The 24,048-nt window shown below is 40.1% G+C and overlaps 1 protein-coding gene and 1 non-coding gene across 2 annotated transcripts; one reads left to right on the top strand and one right to left on the bottom strand.

Annotated features, from left to right (window-relative positions):
• The first annotated feature begins 6,381 nt into the window (after window positions 1–6,381).
• trnai-uau (transfer RNA isoleucine (anticodon UAU)) lies at window positions 6,382–6,474 on the top strand. Its single transcript is given in 2 exon segments — window positions 6,382–6,419; window positions 6,439–6,474. It is a non-coding gene; the product is annotated as a tRNA-Ile (tRNA).
• Window positions 6,475–7,966: 1,492 nt separating this feature from the next.
• Window positions 7,967–23,129, bottom strand: fbxo8 (F-box protein 8). Its single transcript, XM_062995527.1, has 6 exons — window positions 22,862–23,129; window positions 19,601–19,940; window positions 18,663–18,789; window positions 18,386–18,504; window positions 17,106–17,302; window positions 7,967–15,626 (listed from the first exon to the last, which is right to left on the bottom strand). Exons 2-6 carry the CDS (start codon window positions 19,930–19,932, stop codon window positions 15,439–15,441), a joined length of 963 nt encoding a protein of 320 aa, XP_062851597.1. The 5' UTR covers window positions 19,933–19,940; window positions 22,862–23,129; the 3' UTR covers window positions 7,967–15,438.
• Between the last annotated feature and the right edge of the window lie 919 nt (window positions 23,130–24,048).

Genomic DNA, 24,048 nt, shown 5'->3' with positions numbered 1-24,048 from the left:
GGGGACAGGGCCAGCCTAAACACACATGCTCACACACACACACACACACACACACACACACACACTAGGTTACCCTGAGCCACAGAGGCTCCCCACTCCACATCTCAGTGAGGTTCATGTTCTCTGAACGCTGTAGGCAACAGCCGAGTCAACGCACTGCAGGAATCCCGGAGAGTAACGTAATGAGCAGTTGTCCCATCAGTTACAGTTATTCATAAAACTCAGAGACATCCTGCAGTGAAGCACACATCACATCCCAACATGCACTTCCAGAACATATACACATGCAGGAACAGTTAGTTTTTATCTCGGTGGTGCATTTCCATAGACGTGGGCATTAAGTAAGTAAAGCTACGTCATATCCTAATCCTGATCCTGATCCTGATCTTAATCCTAATCCTAACCTTAATTTCCAGAAATGTTAAAGCCTTTTCTTTACTGCACAGGTACCAGAACTTCTGTATCTTTGTAAGTGTGCATTTCCAAACAGGTCCTAATGAGACTAATGCCTGTTAGTGATGTCAGGGATATTATGGGATTTTACAGATGTTACTGTGTGTTAGAAATGTTATAGAATATCACTGGATGTTAATAATCTTAGAGATATTATTGTTAGGAATGTTATGGAATGTTATGGAATGTTATGGAATGTTATTGTATGTTAATGTTGTTATTGCATATTATGGATGTTATTGGCTGTTATTGACGTTATTGGATCTTAAGGATGTTATAGAATGTTATTGAATGTTATTTTTTGCTATGAATGTCATTTGATGTAATTGGATGTTATAGAATGTTATTGGATATTATTGGTGTTTGTGATGTTATTGGATTTTAAGGAGGTTATGGGATGTTATTGATGTTACTGAATGTTATTTGATGCTATGGATGTTATTGGATGTTATGGAATGTTATTGGATTTTAGTGGTGTTAGTGATGTTATTGGATGTTAAGGAAGTTACTGGCTGTTAGGGATGTTATGGAATGTTATTGGATTTTAAGGATGTAGAATGTTATTGATATTGAATGTTATTCGATGCTGCAGATGTTATTGGATGTTAAGGATGTTATTGGATTTTAATGGTGTTTGGGATGTTATTGGATTTTAGTGATGTTGGGGATGTTATGGAATGTTATTTGATTTTACGGATGTTGTAGGATGTTATTGATATTGAATGTTATTTGATGCTGCAGATGTTATAAGATGTTAAAGATGTTATGGAATGTTATTAGATTTTAGTGGTGTTAGTGATGTTACTGGATGTTGAGGGTGTTATTAAATGTAAGGGATGTTATTGGATTTTAGTGGTGTTAAGGATGTTATGGAATGTTGTTTGATTTTAAGGATGTAGGATGTTATTGATATTGAATGTTATTCAATGCTGCAGATGTTGTTGGATGTTAAGGATGCTAGAGAATGTTACTGGATTTTAATGTTGTTAGGGATGTTATTGGATGTTATTTGATTTTAAGGATGTTATATGATGTTATTGATGTTATAGAATGTTATTGGATTTTAGTGGTGTTAGTGATGTTGGATGTTGAGGATGTTATTGGATGTTAGTGATTTAATGTTGATGTTATAGGATTTAATTTAATTTTAAGGATGTTATTTGATGTTATTGGTGTTAAAGAATGTTATTGGAAGTAAGGGATGTTATTGGATTTTAGTGATTTAATGGGATGTTATTGGATTTTATTTAATTTTAAGGATGTTATTGGATGTTGAGGATGTCATAAAATGTTATTGGATTTTAGTGGTGTTAGTAATGTTATTGGATGTTAGGGATGTTATTGGATTTTATTTATTTTTAAGGATGTTATTGGATGTTGAGGATGTCATAAAATGTTATTGGATTTTAGTGGTGTTAGTAATGTTATTGGATGTTAGGGGTGTTATTGGATTTAATTTAATTTTTAGGATGTTATTGGATGTTGAGGATGTCATAAAATGTTATTGGATTTTAGTGGTGTTAGTGATGTTATTGGATGTTAGGGGTGTTATTGGATTTTATTTAATTTTAAGGATGTTATCTGATGTTATTGGTGTTATAGAATGTTATTGGATGTTATGAATGTTATTGGATGTAAGGGATGTTATAGGATGGCTAAGTGCATGAGATCTTCCAGAAAGACAACTCGTTTTATTTTTTCCACCTGTCTTGACATCTGCACGACATCTTGAGCCAAAATTCATGGGAAAGGAAGCAATAAAGTGAAATGGATTTCATTAGGGTAAATCTCTCAGTATAAACCGGTACATTAATACCACGCCTGTGCAAATATGAATTCAGTCTGTTGCTGCTTAGCCTGCAGGTTTAAAACTGTAAAAGATGGGAAATGTGTATGTGTGTGTTTTGATCAAATATTAATGTTAGACATATAGATTATTTAATATTCAAATACTTTTAATCAGCAATATCTTCATTTTAAGTTACTTATTATAGTTTCCAATTACAGATACTGATTATCACATATTTTAATAATAAAAATAATTACAAAACAATAATAATAATAACAAAACAATAATAATACCAACTTGTGTGCTTTTTTTGTCTTGAGCCTTTTCACCTTTCTCACTTTCTCTCACTTTCTCACTCTGTCTGTGTGTCAGCATTTGTTTTGACGAACTGCAGTGGTGCAGCACATAAGGACTTCATCAATCATGCCAAATTACAGGCCAAACTTCACTATTAATGCAAACGTCACCTCACATAAACAGCTCTTACCCACAAGTCTCTGATAAACACAGAACCAACACCACATTCACACATCACACGAAATCCTACAGTAGTAAAAATTCCTCTGCGCTCCTCCATCTCATCTCAATATTATTCTATTTAATTCTGTTTATTTGTGTTTAATTTAGATTATTTGTGTTTAATTTAGTTTATTTGTGTTTAATTTAGTTTGCATCTTCAGTCCCTTGCATGGCTTGTTGTATTTTAATAAAATGAGTTTGTTAATATGATTCCAGTTTCACAAGAAATGTATTTGACGTGTTGACCTGTGGCTCTGAGGTTTAGTTCTCTTGACTAAGCACCGGTTCTTGAACCAGTTCTGGCTCTGTGCTGTCGGTATGCGAACTTTTCGGTCTGCTTTACTTCGCTTTCTGGAGTTTCAGCAAATCTCATACAGTGTAATAACCTTTATAAGTTCTTCATTAAAATTCTGTCCTCAGTGGTAAAAAAACATTTTATTTTGTGGTACAATATTGTGATCTGCTGGTGCTGAGTGGAAACACAAATGGTTGTTATTGTAACTAGTATTTTAAATAAGTAAGACGACTTTATTGTGTCCAAGAGTGACAGAATCGAAAAAGTCAAGAGCAAATGCACAGAGGTCCCTTTTTCACTCAGTGTTTAGGTACACTATATATATATACAGTATATATGGTTACATTAACAGTAATTTCTACAGCAATGCACATTAAAGACAATAACATGTTTACAGGTTTATTGCTAAATGTTGTGTGTGTTTGTAAGTGCCTGAATTTCTGCACTCGGGTTAAAGTTGCGTTTTTTAATTATTTATGAATCAAATAGCAATTATTTAACTTAGAAAAAAAAGAAAGAAAAATAAGATAAAAAGTAACAACAACAAAACAAGAAAATAATGTGGAAAAAAATTAAAGAAAGAAATAAAAAAGAAAGAGAAATAGGAAGTAAATTAAAAGAAAAGAAAGAAAATAACAAGAAAGAAAGAAAGAAAGAAAGAAAGAAAGAAAGAAAGAAAGAAAGAAAGAAAGAAAGAAAGAAAGAAAGAAAGAAAGAAAGAAAGAAAGAAAGAAAGAAAGAAAGAAAGAAAAAGTTATTCACTGCTTTACACCATTTGTATTTGGTTTATCTAAACGTAATTACATTTGATCTAAAAGTAATTAAATACGCTTTTAGTTCTTAGTTTTTAGGCGAAGTTCCCACAGTGATGAAACCAAAAACTCCTTGTAGCATCTAGAAGTTCTTTCACAGAAACCCTCGTTTATATAAAGACTGACTGCGTCTGTTTAGCGTCGTGGTCGTTGGTCTTATCACATGAACGATCTCAGATATAATCCTGTTATAACCGGTGTCTGATCCTTCAGAGCTCATATCATTCAACCAACCATCATCATCATCAAATAATGTTTCATTTTATCATCATTCTGAGCGAAATGTGTAGATCTGGGAAAGATCAGTTTAAAGTCTTTAGCTTCAGAGAATATTATGAAAAAACAAGCATCCAAACACACTTTATTACAATAAAAATAAACCCTTCGTTGCGTTTTTACGTCTTTTTAATACAGTATTTTTTATATTTCTGAGTTTAATCAACATTATTCGAACCCCAGTTTGAGAATCACGCTTTTTGTTGTTTAATTATTTTTGGCAATGATTGTTGGCTATGCACATAAATATGTATTTATTCAATTTAACATTAACTCTATTCAAATTCTATTCATTTTAATATAATGTTCATTTATGCTGACACCAGACCCACTGCGACCATGACCAGATGAAGCGGCGGTAAAATACACAATAAATTAATGAATGAATAATAAAAACATAACAGCACTAATCGGTTGATTCGGTTTTTGATTTAATTGTATATTTTGACTTTAAAGTCATATTTTACCTAAAATTTGTAATTAAAAAATAAATAAAAAACCCGATTTCGTGAAAACGAAATAATAATCTACATATTATCGGATCATCAGATTATTTCTTCCTTTTAGTTTACAGCAAATTAAATCTATATTTGTACAAATTTACAATCTAATCATGTAATAAATACTCCATAATAAACATAAATACAAGCACTCTAATAAAGCAGTGACATTGTGAGCTGGATAAATTTAATATATAGATGATTTTAATTCAATCACTGAATGACTGACTTTGGATTGTTTACATACACATGGGAGAACATTTTTGCTCTATAAAGCCAACAGTCCCTTGTGATCAGAGAGTGTCCATTGATAAAATACTAAAGGAGGATTAACACACACACACATTGTGCATTAATAAACAGGGTATGTGTTTATAATAATTAGGCCAGGTAGTTTAACAGGATTCAAAAATCCCAACAACACTGCTGCACCTGATACACTCAGAACAACACACCACCATGTTATCACCATGTTAGTGTTATTACAGATCTGCGAACGGTCAGTGAGGGTCCTGTGAGGGTCGCTTTTGGTTGATAAGTGGGATACAGGTAGGTGGACTATATTAGAAAGAAAGCAATAAAGAAAGAAAAAAAGAAAGAAAGAAAGAAAGAAAGAAAGAAAGAAAGAAAGAAAGAAAGAAAGAAAGAAAGAAAGAAAGAAAGAAAGAAACTTTCCTCAGTGAAAGTATATATTGATTTTTAAACGTATAGCTAAATATTATATCTTTATATTAAATTCCACGATTTAAAGATACAGCATGTATTATATTACTGCATGAATGAAAAGACCCTTATTTCTTAATGTGTGGAAATTGTTTTTTATTTATAGTGTATAAGAAATAATGAGCTTTTTGGCGCAGTGTGGCTTAACTCTCCACTGTTACAAGAGTTCCTCTAATAGACTCACCGTTTTAAACACCTTTATGAATTTTAAATGGAATTAAAGTCAGGATGTTAGATAGCCTATGACAACTTTATCTACAATTTTCTACCATTCATTTTCCATTCATTTCCAAACCCTTGGTGCTCCATTCCAAGTGAGATGAGCTGCAGTCTGTATAGACAGAGGAACGATGATTTGAAACACGATCTCACTCAATTTTCAGTCTCTACAGCTTTATTATTATTATTATTATTATTATTATTATTATTATGTTATTTAATTATTATTATGTTATTGTTATTATTATGTTTTTATTATTATAAAAAGTTTCTAATTTGTGCTTTAATGTTTTATATACAGTAGTTTGAACACCAAAACTATTTTGTACTAAAATCACAAACAGTGAAGCTGTTCTGTGTCCGTACATTTACATTAGCAGACGCTTTTGTCCAAAACGACTAACAGTATATTGTTTAAGAAATTGAGGTTAAAGGGCCTTGCTCAAGGGCCCAACAGTGGCGACCTGGCATTAGTGGGGTTTGAACCAGCCACCTTTTGATTACTAGTTCAGTACCTTAACCACTGGTTACAACTACCCATATGGAGTCCGCATGTTAAACCTGGCATGTCATCATCTCAAGATAACAGAAATTGTTTGTTATCAAATACACAGTTCTGTACATCACATTATGGATCCACACATTCATTTTTACTTTGCTCAGGGACCCAAAAGAAAATAACTCTATGTTTATTAGTGCTAGTGTTCGATAAAATTAGTGTTGTTTATTTAATAAGATTTGCCAGATTTGGTGAAGTGTACCCAGAAAACCAAAAGCCCAGTAAAACCAGTAAAGGCTCCAGTGGCGCAATCGGTTAGCGCGCGGTACTTATAAAGCAGTACTTGTTAAGCAATGCCGAGGTTGTGAGTTCGAGCCTCACCTGGAGCACAGCTTTTAATAAGAGTATTGTGATGGTACGTGAGCCTAGTGGTTAAGGTACTGGACTTTTAATCAGAAGGTCGTTGGTTCAAGCCTCACCACTGACAGGTTGCTGCTGTTTGGTCCTTGAGCCTCAATTGCTCAGACTATCCTGTCAGAGTACTGTAAGTCATGATCTCAAAAAATAAAAAATAGATAAAGAATAATAAAAAAAGTAAAAAAACATACTTACGTAGTTTATAACGTTTATTTATAAATTTTATAGCAAAAGTGATAAGTATATTTTGCATCATGCCCCAGTATAAACAAAATTCCTATAACACCGACACTAATGTTGGCAAGAAAAGCTTTAACATTCCAACATCTCACTTGGTTGTGATCAGCATGTTTATTTACCCACACAGAAATTTTTTATTTATTATATACATATATAAGCTCCTATATCAATAATATTTCCACATACAGTATGTCACCTGTAAGGTGATATATCATTATAACAGTACATAAATCCTCTGGGTAGGTGTAAGTTTATACCATATATACATACCCATAATGAAAGTGTTTATGTACATACTGTATACTAAATATATCTATAGGATTAATTTTATATGGTATTATATGTTGTATCCATGTGTTAGCATAAATATTAAATGTATATAAGCAGTTTTATTAACATAACATATATAAAAATAGGCTGTATGCTAACTTTTTTCTTATTTTTATTCATCATTCAAGAAAGAACCTTCCTTCTGGATACCACTATATATATATATATATATATATATATATATATATATATGAACTTTGTGGGTATACAATTACTGACTGTAGCCTATGTGTTGCTTTGTACACTTTGCCAACCCCCTTAAAAAAAAGTATAACCCATAGGATCCTCAGTGCCCAGATGCTGTTTGTGTGGTTAATCATTTAAATCACTGCAGTGACACTAACACGGTGGTGTGCTGTTCTGGTATAGTCTGATGTAGTAGGTGCAGCAGTGTTGTTGGGATTTTAAAAAGTGTTTAAATTAGTGTTAATAATGGCTGTATGTAGCAAAAAGGTGTACCTAATAAAATGCTTGGTGTGTGCACGTACACAGTCAGATGTTAGTGGAGGTATGTTGAATTTTTCATATTATTTTCATCAAACGGTTCATCCTGGTCAGGGCCGCAGTGGGTCTGGCTCCACCGGGAAACACTGGGAGAAAGGCAGGAATACCCAGACCAACTGATAGCACAACTGAGCTTCAAACCTGGATCTCAGTGGTAGTGGGCTATTGTAATAGACCACTGCTCCACCCAGGCACCCAGGAGTAGTGATAGAAGTGTGCCTGGTAAAACATTGGGCATAAAGCAGGAACACACCCAGGACAGGGTGCCAGTTGTTCACAAAGAACACCCACACATATTTACACCTAGATTTTATGTGTGATGCTTAAACATCCGAGACAGAAACGAAGAAAAATAAAATTAGAAAAAAACAACACACACATGACACAAACTTCTAGTGTTTTTAGGTTTTTATTTTTTATACAATCTAGTATTTTAGTCCAGTGTTGCCATTCAAAATATTCAAACTATTTTCTGCTAGTTTCCAAATGTAAATAAACGATCAAACATAAGTTTAAAGGTTAAGAGTTAATTCTGATAAAATCTCTGCTGTCAGGAGAAAACTGATCTGTTTGTGAGGGGTGACGGCACATTTGTATTTTCCCCTAATAATAATGGGGGCAAGTATTCAAACTTAATGGACATACACCGATCAACCATAACATTAAAACCACCTCCTTGGTGGGCAGCGTGCTGTGACCACTGATGAAGGTCTAGAAGACGACCGACTCAAACAGCAGCAATAGATGAGCGACCGTCTCTGACTTCACATCTAACAGAGTGGACAGTGAGTGGACACGGTATTTAAAACCTCCAGCAGCGCTGCTGTGTCTGATCCACTCATACCAGCACAACACACACTAACACACCACCACCATGTCAGTGTCACTGCAGTGCTGAGAATGATCCACCACCTAAATAATACCTGCTCTGTGGTGGTCCTGTGGGGCTCCTAACCATTGAAGAACAGGGTGAAAGCAGGCTAAAAAGGTATGCAGAGAAACAGACGGACTACAGTCAAAGTGCTTCTATATGGTAAGTGGAGCTGATAAAATGGACAGTGAGTGTAGAAACAAGGAGGTGGTTTTAATGATTATGGTTATGGCTGATCGGTGTAAGTTCTCAGTTTAAAAGCTATGATTTCGTATGTTTAAAATATTAATTTTCTTAGCTGCTCCCATCCAATTTGTCGGCACATTTGATTTAGTACAGTTTTTATGCTGAATGCTCTTCCTTATGAAACCTTTTTTATTTATCTGGGCTTGAGACTGGCACTAGGGGTGCACATATATGAGTCCCTTAATGGCTAGGTTCACATACAGCTATGCGCCTTCTGTATTTGTGAGCCCAGGCCAGGATTCAAACCCCTTGATTTCAGGCACATGCGCGGCGTTAGCAATTATACAGTAAATAATTATAAAGTCAAAGCAGTGGCTACTTGCAGATCAATCAGATTTTCTCAGGACAGCAGCGGATTAATTGCTCACTGGTAACATAAGATCCCGTCTTGTTTGCTTTATTATCTTGCATGACATTCTTAGATTTAGAACATTCTGACGACCCAAAACGCCCAGAACGGTGGATCACAGTGGTGCAACGATTCACGGTTGCCTGCGACCTGTCAAAAAAATTCCTAAGTGCAAAAAGAGAATTCATTCTATAAAGTACAGGAAAAACCATCGACGTTTAGACAAATATTAAAAAATAAAATTATATGAATATAAACCTCTATACTTAAATATGTACATGATGTGCAAATAAAACAATTGATATTATTCCTATCCGTTTCAACCGTAGAATGCAGTATAATTTGCAAAGCTTATGTCAGTCTACGATACACACTTTAGCGTTAGCAGTAGCATTGCTATTGGCACTACTGTAGATCCCCACCGGGCACTAGATACACAAAAGTCCTTCAGATTTGCATGAATACAGACCAGAAAAAGAACAAATCATTATTAAACATTATCAAACCCCCTACGTTAAAGTGCTTACTTGATCAACTCATCGATAAGAGTGGAAGAGTCTGATTATGTTCCTACAGCACGAGCAGAAGCGTCGAGACATCAGATCAGAGCAGATCAGAGCAGATCAGATTAGAACTGGACAGTCATACAGGCAGCACAGCAAGTCATTACAATTCTACACGTCTCATTAAAATGCTACATGCTCACACTCGGGTGTTCGACAACGATAACGGAACAAGCGACAATAAATTCCTCGTCCCAGATGTACAGATTTTGCTACGAGCAAGGCTAATTTCGCTAGCAAGCAATGGAAGTCCATCTTACCCAATGTTTGCTAAATAAATACTACATGTCTAAAATAATGATACACACTTGATTGAAATGACTTAATCATATCTAAATCCCATTTATAAGAATCCCAATTCTGTTTAAATTCCAAGAGCTGCAGACGAACTATGACAACTATGTTTTCCCACAGTAACCATTAAAGCATAAGCTGCTGGTAATTTAGCATACTAGTCTGCCATGCTTTCATTTGTGAGCAGTAAATACTGTGGTTAAATGAAGGGCTCTGGCTGGTTGGAGGAATGTAAACGATCCAGCCAGATTCGGATCAAAGCAAATCGGTTATGAGACAAAGAAGCAGCTGCATCTAAAATACACAAAGTCTTATTTAAAGTAATAAATGTAATTAAATGTAAGTAAAACAAGCAGCGCTTAAATAAATATTTTAAATGTTTATAATACGTTTGTGCAAGGTCAATGTTGAATTGTTCCTATGCTTCAATAAGGTGAACATTTAATCTGATCAAACATGTGGATCGATATACCAAGCAAAGAGCATCCGAGTGTTTACATTCAGCCTGCTAGTCACATTCTAGTCCTGCTGCCCAAATGCCCTTCATAACATCACAAATAAAAACATGGCAGACACGATTAGCTCCTGTAGTTTACTGTATATTTACAGGATCAACAATTCCACCCTTAGTTCCTTTAATATACTGGTCTGGGTCACTGTAGTCAGGGCTTACCTGCAATCACTGGCAACAATGCATTAACACACCCCATCGCAGGGTATCGGCCGACCCCCCTTAGACATAGCCAAACGTGTCTGTACATAGACGCCCGACCTGCCCACAACACAGCTGGGGACCTGAACCCTGAATCCCAGCATTAAAGAACTAACATCATTTACCACTGTGCCACCCAAGTGCTGTAGAACCCGCCCAGCCCTCCCACCTCAGAAATGGCCAATAATGTCTGTATGTAGCCGCCCGACGGGCCGATAGCACTGCTGTGGATTCGAACCCTCATCATTTACTGCCGCACTACCCGAGCGCCCAGTGCAGAAATATATCAAGTACAACCAGTAATTTAATCACTGGATTAATAGAGAATCTATCAATCTATATCTATTTAATTTACTCATGATGTTTGAATTCTCTCTTTGATAAGGGTGGCATAGTGGCACAATGGGTAGAGCTGTCTCCTCACAGCAAGAAGGGCCTCCAGGTCTGCGTGGGTTTCCTCCGGGTGCTCCGGTTTCCTCCCACAAGTCCAAAGACATGCAGTCAGGACGATTGGAGCTACTTAAATTTGCCCTGTGTGTGTGTGTTTGCCCTGTGATGGACTGTCAAACTGGGGTGTTTCCTCCAATTAAACAGACCCACTGCGACCCTGACCAGGATAAATCAGACAAGGGAATGTAGAATTTTTATTTTTACTTAATATATAAAATTTGTAGGTTGCAACACTTTCCATAAAAGATGTAACAGGGGCATGTTTACCACTGTGTACCATCAGCTTTCCTGTAATGGTTTGGGAACTGATGACACCAACCCTTGTCATTGTAATTAATGTTTACAGTAATCAAATGCAAGGGCACGGTGGCTCGGTGGGTAGCACTGTCGCCTCACAGCAAGAAGGTCCTGGGTTCGATCCCTAGGCGGGGCGGTCCGGGTCCCTTCTGTGCGTAGTTTGCATGTTCTCCCCGTGTCTGTGTGGGTTTCCTCCGGGAGCTCCGGTTTCCTCCCACAGTCCAAAACCATGCATGTGTGTGTGTGTGTGTGTGTATGTGTGTCTGCCCTAAGATGAACTGGTGCCCTGTCCAGGGTGTTACTGTGTGCCTTGTGCCCATTGAAAAGCTGGGATAGGCTCCAGCACCCCCCCCATCCCGATTATTAGATAAGCGGATAAAAGTGAGTGATCAAATTAATCAAATAAAAATAATAAGGATGGCTTAAAGAGTTTTTCTTTCTAAATAAAATAATAATACTGCTTTTCATGCCGGTTTATACTCGAGTGAGGTTGTAAAATATAACGCATGACATTCTTTGCTTTTCTAATCTGTAAAAAACATTCAAATGGTCTAAGATTAAAAAAAATGATAAAATATTCAGCAGTCGCAACCCCACCAATAAATAAAGTCCTTAAAAAATGCCAACGACGCCCACTTCCATCACTTATTAGCCACATTAGCCTCACAGCTACAGTACAAATCCACATTTGTTCCTTCACTTTTACCCTCGTTCACTAATTCACTCATTTTCTCACTGAAATTCTCCTGATCAGGACATAAGACGTTTTCTCATTTACTTATTCATGTGTTCTTTCCTTTCCTCATACATTTCTCTTTCCCTGCCACCCTACAGTGCAAAAGCAGAGGACTTCAGACACCTAAATTGTTCCTCCAGAAGTACTTTAGCTTAACCGTGGAAAGAGGAAACGAGCTTGTATCCAAAAGTGGAAATAAACCCTCCGCTGATCCATCGGGGTTTAGGACTGGTTAAGTGAAACAGATCTGCATTTCAGAACAGTTCAGAACTGTTCTCATTTTAGTCCCATCAGTTCTTGAGATGGATTTTATATGTATATGTGTATAAAGTACTAACACTTAAATCTCTATTTAAAGCGGGTAGCTACATTAGGCCCTTATAGCACGATCATAAGCACTGCGTAATGAATAGAAAGCAGCAGGTGATGGTGTTTGTGTTTTATAGTACATTATCTTAATGTTATATAGACCTGAATCGCTGGCGTATGATGTTACACTTGTCGCATCAGTTTAAGGATCAGAACAATTCCTCCTGCTTCAGTACAGTGTAAATAATATCAAACTGATCACCACTTGAGCTTAAGGCAGTGGGCCCTTCGTATTGCTGGAACCACACGTGGGGTCACCTGAGATGCCGATATTTAGTTCTGACCAGATCAATCCCACTTATGGAATTAGAAAATTGTGGGATTTCATTAGCTTATGCTATTTATTTACATTGGAGAACCTCTCAGGCTCATGACTATATCACGTATGTAAGATACACCTGAACTGATGGTGCGTGTGCACGTATTTATTTTTCTGACCTGTCTGGAAGGTTGGTTTGGGTTTGGTTCGGCTAAATCGAGTCTTTCCTGCCTGGAGGTTTGAATCTGATTGTCTAAACGCAACGTAGTGGCCGCATCAGTTTGCACGATTATTTGACTGTTTTCTGAAGCGAGTGTCTAACAGCTTGGACGTTTCACTGTCCATTTGAAAAGGTGTAAAAATCATGTTCAATCTTTTTCACATTGATACGAGTGTTAAACGTGATTTGTCGCCCTGCACGTGCAGGAATACTTTCTCATCTTAATCTCAATGTCAAGTTTGACTACTAGTTTATCCGGGTCAGGGTTGTGGTGGGTCCAGCTTTCCGCGGAATCACTGGGCGCACTAGAAATTTGAAACACCCCAGACAGAACTCCAATCCATCGTGGCGCCTCGATCACCCGCCCAGCCCTTCCATCCCAGAAATAGCCGATCATGTCTGTGTGTAGTCGACTGACAGGCCGATAGCACTGCTGTGGATTCGAACCCTCATCATTTACTGCTGCGCTACCCGAGCGCCCAGTGCAGAAATATGATCTGTCTATCTTTCTTTCTGTCTGTCTGTCTGTATATCTATTTAATTTACTCATGTTGTTGGAATTCTCACTTTGATAAGGGTGGCATGGTGGCGCAACGGGTGGAGCCGTCGCCTCACAGCAAGAAGGGCCTGGGTTTGATTTTTTATTTTTCCATGGCCGGGCAGCCAGGGTCCTCCGGGTCTGTGTGGGTTTCCTCCGGGTGCTCCGGTTTCCTCCCACAAGTCCAAAGACGTGCAGTCAGGACGACTGGAGTTACTTAAAATCCACTTTGGCACTTTATGAATGCAATAAACATAGAACAACAAAAGGGGTTTGCTTCCTTGGCCGGGCAGCCAGGGTCCTCCGGGTCTGTGTGGGTTTCCTTCGGGTGCTCCGGTTTCCTCCCACAAGTCCAAAGACGTGCAGTCAGGACGATCGGAGCTACTTAAATCTGCCCCAAGTGTGTGTGTGTTTGCCCTGTGATGGACTGTCAAACTGCCTGGGGTGTTTCCTAAATTTCGCCCAATTAAACAGCTCCACTGTGACCCTGACCAGGATAAAACAGACAATGCATGGATGAATATTTTGATAAGTAAAGGGATTAGCTAGCATTCTCGGAATGCCTGATGGGGTGAGAGTGAGTTTCTACAATTTATAGACCTTAAAAAAGGGTCACTGACCAAATAAAGATAAAAGATGTTTGTTTTATGGGCATCATAGTCACACAGGCTGCGTAAATACATGGACGTGTAGTTTAATTCAAGCTCTCTATGATTTCTACTCATCATTAGTATGAGAGGCTAATTTTCCCTCACTTTAGTTCTGCAGAAATCGTCTATAGAACCATTTCATCACGTTTCAACCCACTCCTGTACTGTTACAGCACCGTTCAGGCTTATGAATGTGTTATTAAGACCCACTGTAGACCCTGAATAAAACTAGGCTCGGTGTCTTTGTTTTTTTTACGACAGGAAAGTTGAACCAAGCACCTACGTTTCCATCTGGAAAGATCTGGGTTCTGCTAACGCTACACTGAGAGCAGACGCTGACTGGGAAAACAATCTCCTACCCTAGAACGTAATAATCCTGACCAGACTCCAGCGAGATTTCGAGCTCGGAGATAAAACTGGACGCGTGTACTGTACTGGAGTCGTAACTCGTAACGACGCGGCTGCGTTTAGCTTGGGCGGCTACATTGCTCTGCGTTTGAAGCTCCGAGTGCTGCTACTCCGCCTCGGGCTGCCGAGAGCGACCCACGTAACGTCGCTGTCTGCGTGTTTTAACGTACGCCTTTATAGCTCGGCGCTAGGCTAACTAAGTCCACTCCATCTGACCTTCATTTAGCGGAATATTCGGCTGCGGTTCGTTCTGAAGCGATCGCATCTATGATGAGGAGTTTGAAGCAGGATTCCGGATTCTATAATCCTCCTCTTTCGTCAGGGTTGCTGTGGGTCCGGTTCCACTGAGAAATTGGGCACAGGGCGGCAAATTCATTGCAGGGCTTTGACCATTACATAAACGATCATGCCCGTGTTGACGTCCGGCTGATAGCACTGGCAACTCGAACCTAGATGTCTCTAAATACAAATGGCAGAATTTAGGGTGCTTGGGTGGCACAGCGGTAAAATACACTAGCCTGTTATCCCAAAGATCCAGGGTTCGAATCTCACTGGTGTTATCAGCCGGCTGGGTGTCTAGACTGACCTGATTGCCAGACAGCTCAGCCAGTGGGAGTGCAGGTCCCAAGTCTGGATAAAATAATGAGGGTTTACGTCAGGACGGGCATCCTGTGTAAAAAACGGTGCCAAATCGGGTATGCGGACCAGAATGATCCACTCCGGTTTACTAATGAATGCAATTACCATTAAAATTTGGATTTTTTGACCCCCTTTAAAGCAAGAGGGTCACTTTTCGTAAGGGTTAGGGTATCGTCATGCTTCAGAATGAACCGCAGCCTGTATCAGTGCCATGGCTGACTGTTTTATTAGCCTGTGCCTGTGTGTGTGTGTGAGTGTTTGCTAGGCAGCCACATGGCCGATCAGATAGATATTATCGTACAGGTGACCCACGAAGTCCTCGCTGATGTTCTGCGCGGCGCGGCGCGTGTTGCGGATGAACTCGCGCTTGGACATCTTGTTCTTGACGTGCGGGCTGCTCAGGTCGATGGAGAGCAGGATGAGCGAGTAGCACAGCACGTACACGGCGTCTGAAAACACGAATAAATAAGAGTGTTAAATGACGAACCTCACACGCTTTTAATAGTTTTACACCCACACGTCCGAGAACGGCGCATACGCAAACGCTCTCATGCATCGCCGCATTCCAGAATGATTTGGGACGGCACCACATAGCGCATAACATCGATAATGCACTATACAGACAAAAGTATTGAGACGCCCCTTCTAATTTTCAGAATTCATGTCTTTCAGCCACAGCACTGCTAACAGGTGTAATTAATCACGTATATAATAGAGATTATGTGCTTCCAACACCAAATTATATGCAGGAACAGTTTAGGGAAGGCCCTTTCCTGTTCCAGCATGTCTGTGCCCCTGTGCACAAAGCAAGCTCAAACCTCCAGTGTCCTGCACAGAGCCCTGACCCCACCACTCAGGCCAACATAAATGCTGTTATATTTTGGCTGAATGGGCACAAATTCCCACAGACATATTTCAAGGTCTCGTGAGAAGCCGTCTCAGAAGAGTGGCTATTGTTGTAGCTGACAATATCATTTACATCTTCAGCATTTAGCAGACGCCTTTATCCAAAGCGACTTACAGTACAGTTACAGTATACAATTGAGGGCTAAGGGCCTTGCTCAAGGGCCCAACAGCAGCAACCTGGCAGTGGTGAGGCTTGAACCAGCGACCTTTTGATTACTAGTCCAGTACCCTAACCACTAGGCTACGGCTTGTCACATAAAGGTCACTCTATTTTAATACTATTTGTTCATGATATAGGACGTCCGACAAGCTCATGGTCAGGTGTCCAAATACTTTTGATCATATAGTGTTTAAGTCATGAAACTCATTGTTGTGTTTTTAAATATACTGAGCTTTGTAGATCATTCCTCTCAGTGCAGACACACACACACACACACACTCTCTCTCTCCACGCTGGATTGGATCGCCGTCCTGCTCCGCTACCACTTTAATCCGGTAGGTTTAACATGGCTTTGGTGACCGGCGTGTGTTTTCTAAACCACCACCCGTCACAGAGCGCTCATTTTCACCGCTGCCATTACAGATGTGGCCACGAATCTGCTGTTTCTCCGCTCGACTCTTCTGAGTCCTCGCCGGAGAAATCGGTCATGGTGCACAGAGGGCATTTAAAGACACGACCAGATGCTGTGAAGTGACCAAACCAGAGGTGTTTCATTCATTTAAGGGATTAACGATTCATAAATGTCTTACTACGAACAGTTTTGAAGATGAAACAGTGGTGGGAAACTGGAGTTAAGGGCCTTTCCTAAACTGTTGCTGCAAAGTTGGACGCATATCATTTCCTTTATATCATTGATTTATTACACCTGTTAATTCAATAATTAGAAGGGGCGTCCCAATACTTTTGTCCATATAGTGTATTTCTTCTTCTTTCTTCTTGCTGTTCTCTTTTACATACTGTCCCAACTTTTTTGGAACTGGGGTTTTACACACATGCCATGTAATGTTTTGGACCTACTCACCAGGGGTGAGACCCACGTCCCTCACCAGCATGGGGTTACAGGCACAGAAACGGTGCGAGAACTTGGTGATGAGCGTTTCCAGGTACTCTCCGCGCTCCTCGGGTGCGTGGATGTGTCTGAAGAAATCCCTCAACGCATTGGGGAGGAACTGGTCACTGAAGTTGTGTAGCTTGACCAGCTCGTCCAGAACGTCTCGGCTACAAGGGTGAAACACGTTATACTGTTTATACACCGATCAGCCATAACATTAAAACCACCTCCTTGTTTCTACACTCACTGTCCATTTTATCAGCTCCACTTACCATATAGAAGCACTTTGTAGTTCTACAATTACTGACTGTAGTCCATCTGTTTCACTACATACTTTTTAACCTGCTTTCACCCTGTTCTTCAATGGTCAGGACCCCCACAGGACCACCACAGAGCAGGTATTATTTAGGTGGTGGATGAGTTTTTAAACACTGTGTCCACTCACTGTCCACTCTATCAGACACTCCTACCTAGTTGGTCCACCTTGTAGATGTAAAGTCAGAGACGATCGCTCATCTATTGCTGCTGTTTGAGTCGGTCATCTTCTAGACCTTCATCAGTGGTCACAGGACGCTGCCCATGGGGCGCTGTTGGCCGGATGTTTTTGGTTGGTGGACGATTCTCAGTCCAGCAGTGACAGTGAGATGTTTAAAAACTCCAGCAGCGCTGCTGTGTCTGATCCACTCGTACCAGCACAACACACACTAACACACCACCACCATGTCAGTGTCACTGCAGTGCTGAGAATCATCCACCACCTAAATAATACCTGCTCTGTGGTGGTCCAGTCAGTAATTGTAGAACTACAAAGTGCTTCTATATGGTAAGTGGAGCTGATAAAATGGACAGTGAGTGTAGAAACAAGGAGGTGGTTTTAATGTTATGGCTGATCAGTGTATACATGTAGTCATAAGTTAAAAGCTCTACTCACTAGGCTATCCCAGTCCCATAAGAAGGGTGATCAGAAGGGTTACTGGTTTAATCCCCATTACAGCCAATTTGTCACGACTGAGCAAGGCCCCTAAACCCTCTTGCTTGGTATTCTGTCACTTTGGACAAAATCACCTGTTAAATGCTGTAAATGTGAACGTAACTTATAGATACTGCGAATTTTGCATCAGAATTTTGGAAATGGGGGCCACACATTGATTCCATTTCCTTCTGTACTCTGTTTTGACCATGGAACATCAAAAGATGTTGTGTTTAATCCCCACACACTCAACAAAAGAGCTGAAACTCGTGCAACGAACCGTTCGTCGAGGTAAACGCGCAGCATCTTCCAATTTAGCATTCTAGTGTAGAATATAAACTTGGCGATTTCCTTTGGGTGGTCCATGAGAATCCCTTTGGACATGAGGTATGTGATACCCTGCAGAAAGCCAGAAGCACAGAGAGCGAATTAGTGCCAGACATGCCCTCTAATTAAACGCATAAAGCTATGCTGATGCGGCCGGCGACGTGAGCAAAACACTGGAACACACGGGCCGCTAGCGTGAGAAGTGTGGTGTACGGCACTGCGCCGCTCACCTCCTGAGGGTTCGCGTTGAACGTCAGGCTTCCTTCGTCCAGCTGCATGTAGAGTCTTCTGTAGGAAAAACCATGGGGAAGGATCCTGTTGTAGATGGAACAGTGACCCCAAGTGGACTTACACAGTCTGGGTGAAAACAAAGGACAGAAATAACAGTGAGGCACAGCAGGAGAAGCCCCAAAAAATTATATTATAATATAACACACTCTCACTCACTCACTTCCTTAACCGCTTATACTGATCAGGGTCGTGGGGGGTGCTGGAGCCTATCCCAGCAGGCACACAGTAACACCCTGGACAGTCCATCGCATGGCACACACACACACACACTCATACACACACCCATTCACTTACAGGGCAATTCAGTGTCTCCCATTAACCTGACTGCATGTTTTTGGACCCGGAGGAAACCCACGCAGACACGGGGAGAACATGCAAACTCCGCACAGAAAGGACCCGGACCGCCCGCCTGTCAAACACAGTAATGGACAATTTTGTCTTCCCAATTCACCTCACTTGCACGTCTTTGGACTGTAGGAGAAAACCCATGCAGACCAGGGAGAACATGCAAACTCCGCACAGAAAGGACCCGGACCGCACTTTCGGACTGAAAAAGACTATGAGCATACACACACACACACACACACTATGGTACACCTCACAGCAGGATGGACCTGGGTTCGATTCCACAGCTGAATGGCCAGGATCCTTTCTGTGTGGAGTTTGCATGTTCTCCCTGTGTCTATGTGGGTTTCCTCCGTGCTCTGGCTTCCACAAGTCCAAAGACATGCAGTCAGGCCAACTGGAGCTACTACAATTTGCCCTGAGTGTGTGTGTGCGCGCCCTGTGATGCACTACGACCCAATGAAATCAGACCCACCGCGACCCTGACCAGGATAAAACCTGACAGTGAATAAATCTACAGTGCGTCACTCACCCCTGCCACAGATACTCATCGTTGCCCAAATCCTGCCACACACAGGATGCCAGGCACAAGTCGGTGGCGTTCAGATAGGACAGGATGGTGATGCTGAGCTCGGGAGGCAGCATGTCCAAGTCCAGGAAGCCCCGTTCTTCTTTGCCCCTGCGAGCGCGCAGCAGGTGCCCGATGTCGGCGTGGCACTGAGGCGTGCGCCGCACCTGCGAGGGGGTTTCGCTCAACAGCTGTGCCATCCTGCGCTGGTGCTCGGTGCGCTGGAGATAACACTGCTCGCTGTACTCCTGCTGCAGCTGCTGGTTCCTCGCCACCCTCCACAAGCCCTGACCCATCTGCAGACCTGCCGCACACAACATGGGCGCATCAACAAACCTGTGAACGTGTGGAGATACACTACGTGGTCAAAAGTATCTGGACACCTGACCATTTCAGGTGGTCATCCTTAATTTCCCTCGATATTAATAAAGTATCTATCTGTCTGTTTGTCTGTCTGTTGATCTATCTATCTCTCTGTCTGTCTGTCTATCTGTCTGCCTGTCTGCGTATCTGTCTGTCTGCCTATCTACCTATCTGTCTGACTGCGTATCTGTCTGTCTGTCTGTCTATCTATCTATCTGTCTGCCTATCTATCTATCTATCTATCTATCTATCTATCTATCTATCTATCTATCTATCTATCTATCTATCTATCTATCTGTATGTCTGTCTGTTGATCTATTTGTCGATCTATCTATCTATCTATCTATCTATCATCTATCTATCTATCTATCTATCTATCTATCTATCTATCTATCTATCTATCTATCTATCTATCTGACTGTCTGACTGTCTGTCTGCATATCTATCTGTCTGTCTGTCTGTCTGTCTGTCTGTTGATCTATCTGTCTATCTATCTGTGTATCTATCTATCTGTCACTATCTCTTCGTCCATCCTTCCGTCAGTTCATCTATCTGTCTGTCTGTTGATCTATCTATCTGTCCATCCGTCCGTCCGTCTATCTGTCTGTCGATCTATCTATCTGTCTGTCTGTCTATCTGTCTGTCTGTCTACTCTTCCCTGCTTAAATTCATTGTGCAGTTTTGAGTCATTGGCCGTCATTGTTCGCTGATTTTATTTCCAGCTCTTTGTTGTTGTTTAAATGTGGGCGTCTTTAAAAATAAAGGCGACTCGACTGTACAGTTTTACTTTCTCTTTAACAAACTTTATTCAAACAATGACTCAGACCCACCGTGACCCTGACCAGGATAAAGTGGTGGTAAAACAGACAGTGAATGTATGTAAGAATAAATTAATACATTTAATAATAAATGAATGATAGAATAATCTAAATCATCTGGTCTGTTTAGTTGTATTTTCAGGAATGTTGCCCGGCAGGTTAAGTGACCTTTCACTTAATCAGAATGACGCACATTCATATATAAGTAACACACTATAGTATATAATCACTTATTACTAATTACCTGATGATTCACCTTAAACGTGATATTTAAAGGACTGTGTGTGTTTTATGGCAGGTGCCTCACACTGATGATGATACACAAGTGTTTTATGGATATAGAACTATAAGCTGAAGCTGTTTTTAGTCTTAGAGAAAACTCGGTACCAGTGGATTCAGAAATCTCTGCTGTTTACAGTAAATACTGTCTGTTTAATGTAAATACTGAATCAGCAGCAGTTCAGCCACAACTTACCTTCTCTATATCTATTTAAAGATGAACCACACAGAATTAGACAGATGGATGAATAGAAAAAGATAGAATGATAATACGATAGGTAGATAGGTAAGGATAGAATAGTATGAGACAGGGTTAGGGTTAAGGATAAAATAGGATAGGGATAGGGACAGGATTAGAATGGGATTAGGATTAGGATAGGATAGGATTAGAGAGGAGAGGAGAGGGGAGGGATAGGATTGGGATAGGGATGGGATTAAAATAAGGATAGGATTAGGATTAGGAGAGGAGAAAGAGGAGAGGATTGGGATAGGGATAGGATAGGTCTAGGATAGGGATAGGGATTGGACTGAAATTGGGATAGGGATAAGGACAGGACAGGAGAGGACAGGATAGGGATAGGATTGGAATGGGATAGGACAGGAGAGGAGAGGACAGGACAGGACAGGATTGGGATTGGCATAGGATAGGGATGGAATGGGATGGGATAGGATAGGGATGGAATGGGATGGGATGGGATAAAGACACTTCGCTGACTCCAAGGAAAATTGAGGCCAAGAGTAGCAAATGATAGAATACTATAATTTTCCTATACAATCAAGTCTTAAGTTGACACAAGGACAGCTACCTATGTATGTACTGGACTAGTAATCATAAGATGGTTGGTTTAAACCCCAGTACAGACAGCTTGTCAATGTTTGGAACTTGAGCGAGGCCCTCAACCCTCGGATTGTATTTGATCACAATTATATCAACATTTTGGATAAATGTAGTAACAGAGTCTGCTATGTTTTGGTTTATGAGCAGTGAAGACTGTGGTAGACTCAATGAATTGAATCATACAAATATGGGTCAAAATCTTCAACGTAGGGGGTGTTTTCTTGGCACACACTGGACCCCCTTGAAAACAATTAAGCACTCCTTTAACACTGCAGCATTTTTGAGTATTGTCACTGACCACCAGCATCCCTCTATGGCCACAAATAACCATCTTATGAGGGCTACTTAACATGCTGTTGTCCCATGTGACAAAGCACAAGTCACAAGTCATATAAAACTGGTTCTATGAACATGACAATGACTTTGGTGTTCTTCCATCGCCTCCCCAGTAAAGAGATCCGAATCTATGAAGGTGAAGCTGTCAAAACTTCAGCGATTATGACATGCAACTGTTTCTAACACTGTGGAATCCCTGCCACAAGGAGATGAGGGTGTTCCTAATAAAGAGACCAGTAGGTAAACACTGACTGACTGACTGTGTTACTACTTTGTTTACATTTGCATGGACAGCACTTCCAACTCAGCACTTCCAACAACCTAAACTTGCTCAATAGAAGAGAATCACATCAACACATGTAACACGGTCACACAGTTCAATCAAAATGTACTTTTAATCAGAAAAACTGACATTTTGTGGTTGTTTGGTCCAACAAAACAACATAACAACATAATCGCCAGTCCATCTGAGGTCAGACTGCAGCGCGAGTCCCGCCTCACTCTAAGCTGATTGGCTACCAGGCAAGTCAATCACGCAAATACGCGCTGCTATTGGTCGATGGAGCTGTCGGTCTGAGCTAACGCACCCACCTGTGTGTTTGTGTAGTAGTGCACCGCCGCCGCGACGAGCCCGCTGTGTTTGTCCGCTCGGTTCCGAAGTGAAACGTCTCCGTCAGGGATCAGGACGCTGTGCAGATCATGGTGAGCAGATCAGCCGTGAGGAGGTGAAGATACACCGAGCAGCAGAATGACAGCACACAGTCCGGGACTCACAGCTCAGCTCTGATCCGCTCCGTCACTCCTCCTACTCATAAACTCCACCTCAGTCCTCCATTAAAACACTTTATTACACACATATAACTCATCATGCACTTTATAACAGCGCGCTGTGCACGAATCAGCTCTTATACACACAAATACAGTCAAATAAATACAGAGGAATTAAAACTATTTAATAATAATAATAATAATGACGCTGTAGCCCCGCCCCTTCCTGCGTGCTCTGCTGTCAGGGGTGACGTTTCTTGTTTTGAATCACGGGGAAGTGACGTCACTCAGGCTGCACTTTCCCCCCACGTTTACAGACGCACATTCAATACAATACTTTATTTATCGTTTTTAAAAGTGAACTAATCAGCTGTCACACACACAGTACTTACATATTAAGTTTATTTTCCGAAGTTTGTTTATTTTAAAAATAAATGAATAAATGTTAACTATTAGTTATTATTCTGGTTTGCAGTATCAATTTAATAATTTCCCTCGGGATAAATAAAGTATCTGTCTGTCTATCTGCCTATATTTTATCTATCTGTAATCTATAATCTATCTGTCTGTCTGTCTGTCTGCCTATATTTTATCTATCTTTAATCTGTAATCTATAATCTATCTGTCTGTCTGTCTGTCTGTCTGTCTGTTTGTATGTCTAAATATGTCTATCTATCTATCTATCTGTCTGTCTGTCTGTCTGTCTGTCTGTCTGTCTGTCTGTCTGTCTGTCTGTCTATCTATCTATCTATCTATCTATCTATCTATCTATCTATCTATCTATCTATCTATCTATCTATCTGTCTGTCTGTCTGTCTGTTTGTATGTCTAAATATGTCTAACTATCTATCTATCTATCTATCTATCTATCTATCTATCTATCTATCTATCTATCTATCTATCTATCTATCTATCAATTCATGTGAAAATGCATACATGGTGTAAACATTTAAAAACACAACATGTATTTAAGTTAACGTAGTTACATTGTTTTGAAAACCCAAAATAAA

This window comes from Trichomycterus rosablanca, chromosome 5, assembly GCF_030014385.1.
Source record: "Trichomycterus rosablanca isolate fTriRos1 chromosome 5, fTriRos1.hap1, whole genome shotgun sequence".
In the NCBI taxonomy this organism is placed as follows: domain Eukaryota; kingdom Metazoa; phylum Chordata; class Actinopteri; order Siluriformes; family Trichomycteridae; genus Trichomycterus; species Trichomycterus rosablanca.
Note: the sequence above shows the minus strand (reverse complement) of the source record. Positions and strands in the feature narration are given on the sequence as shown.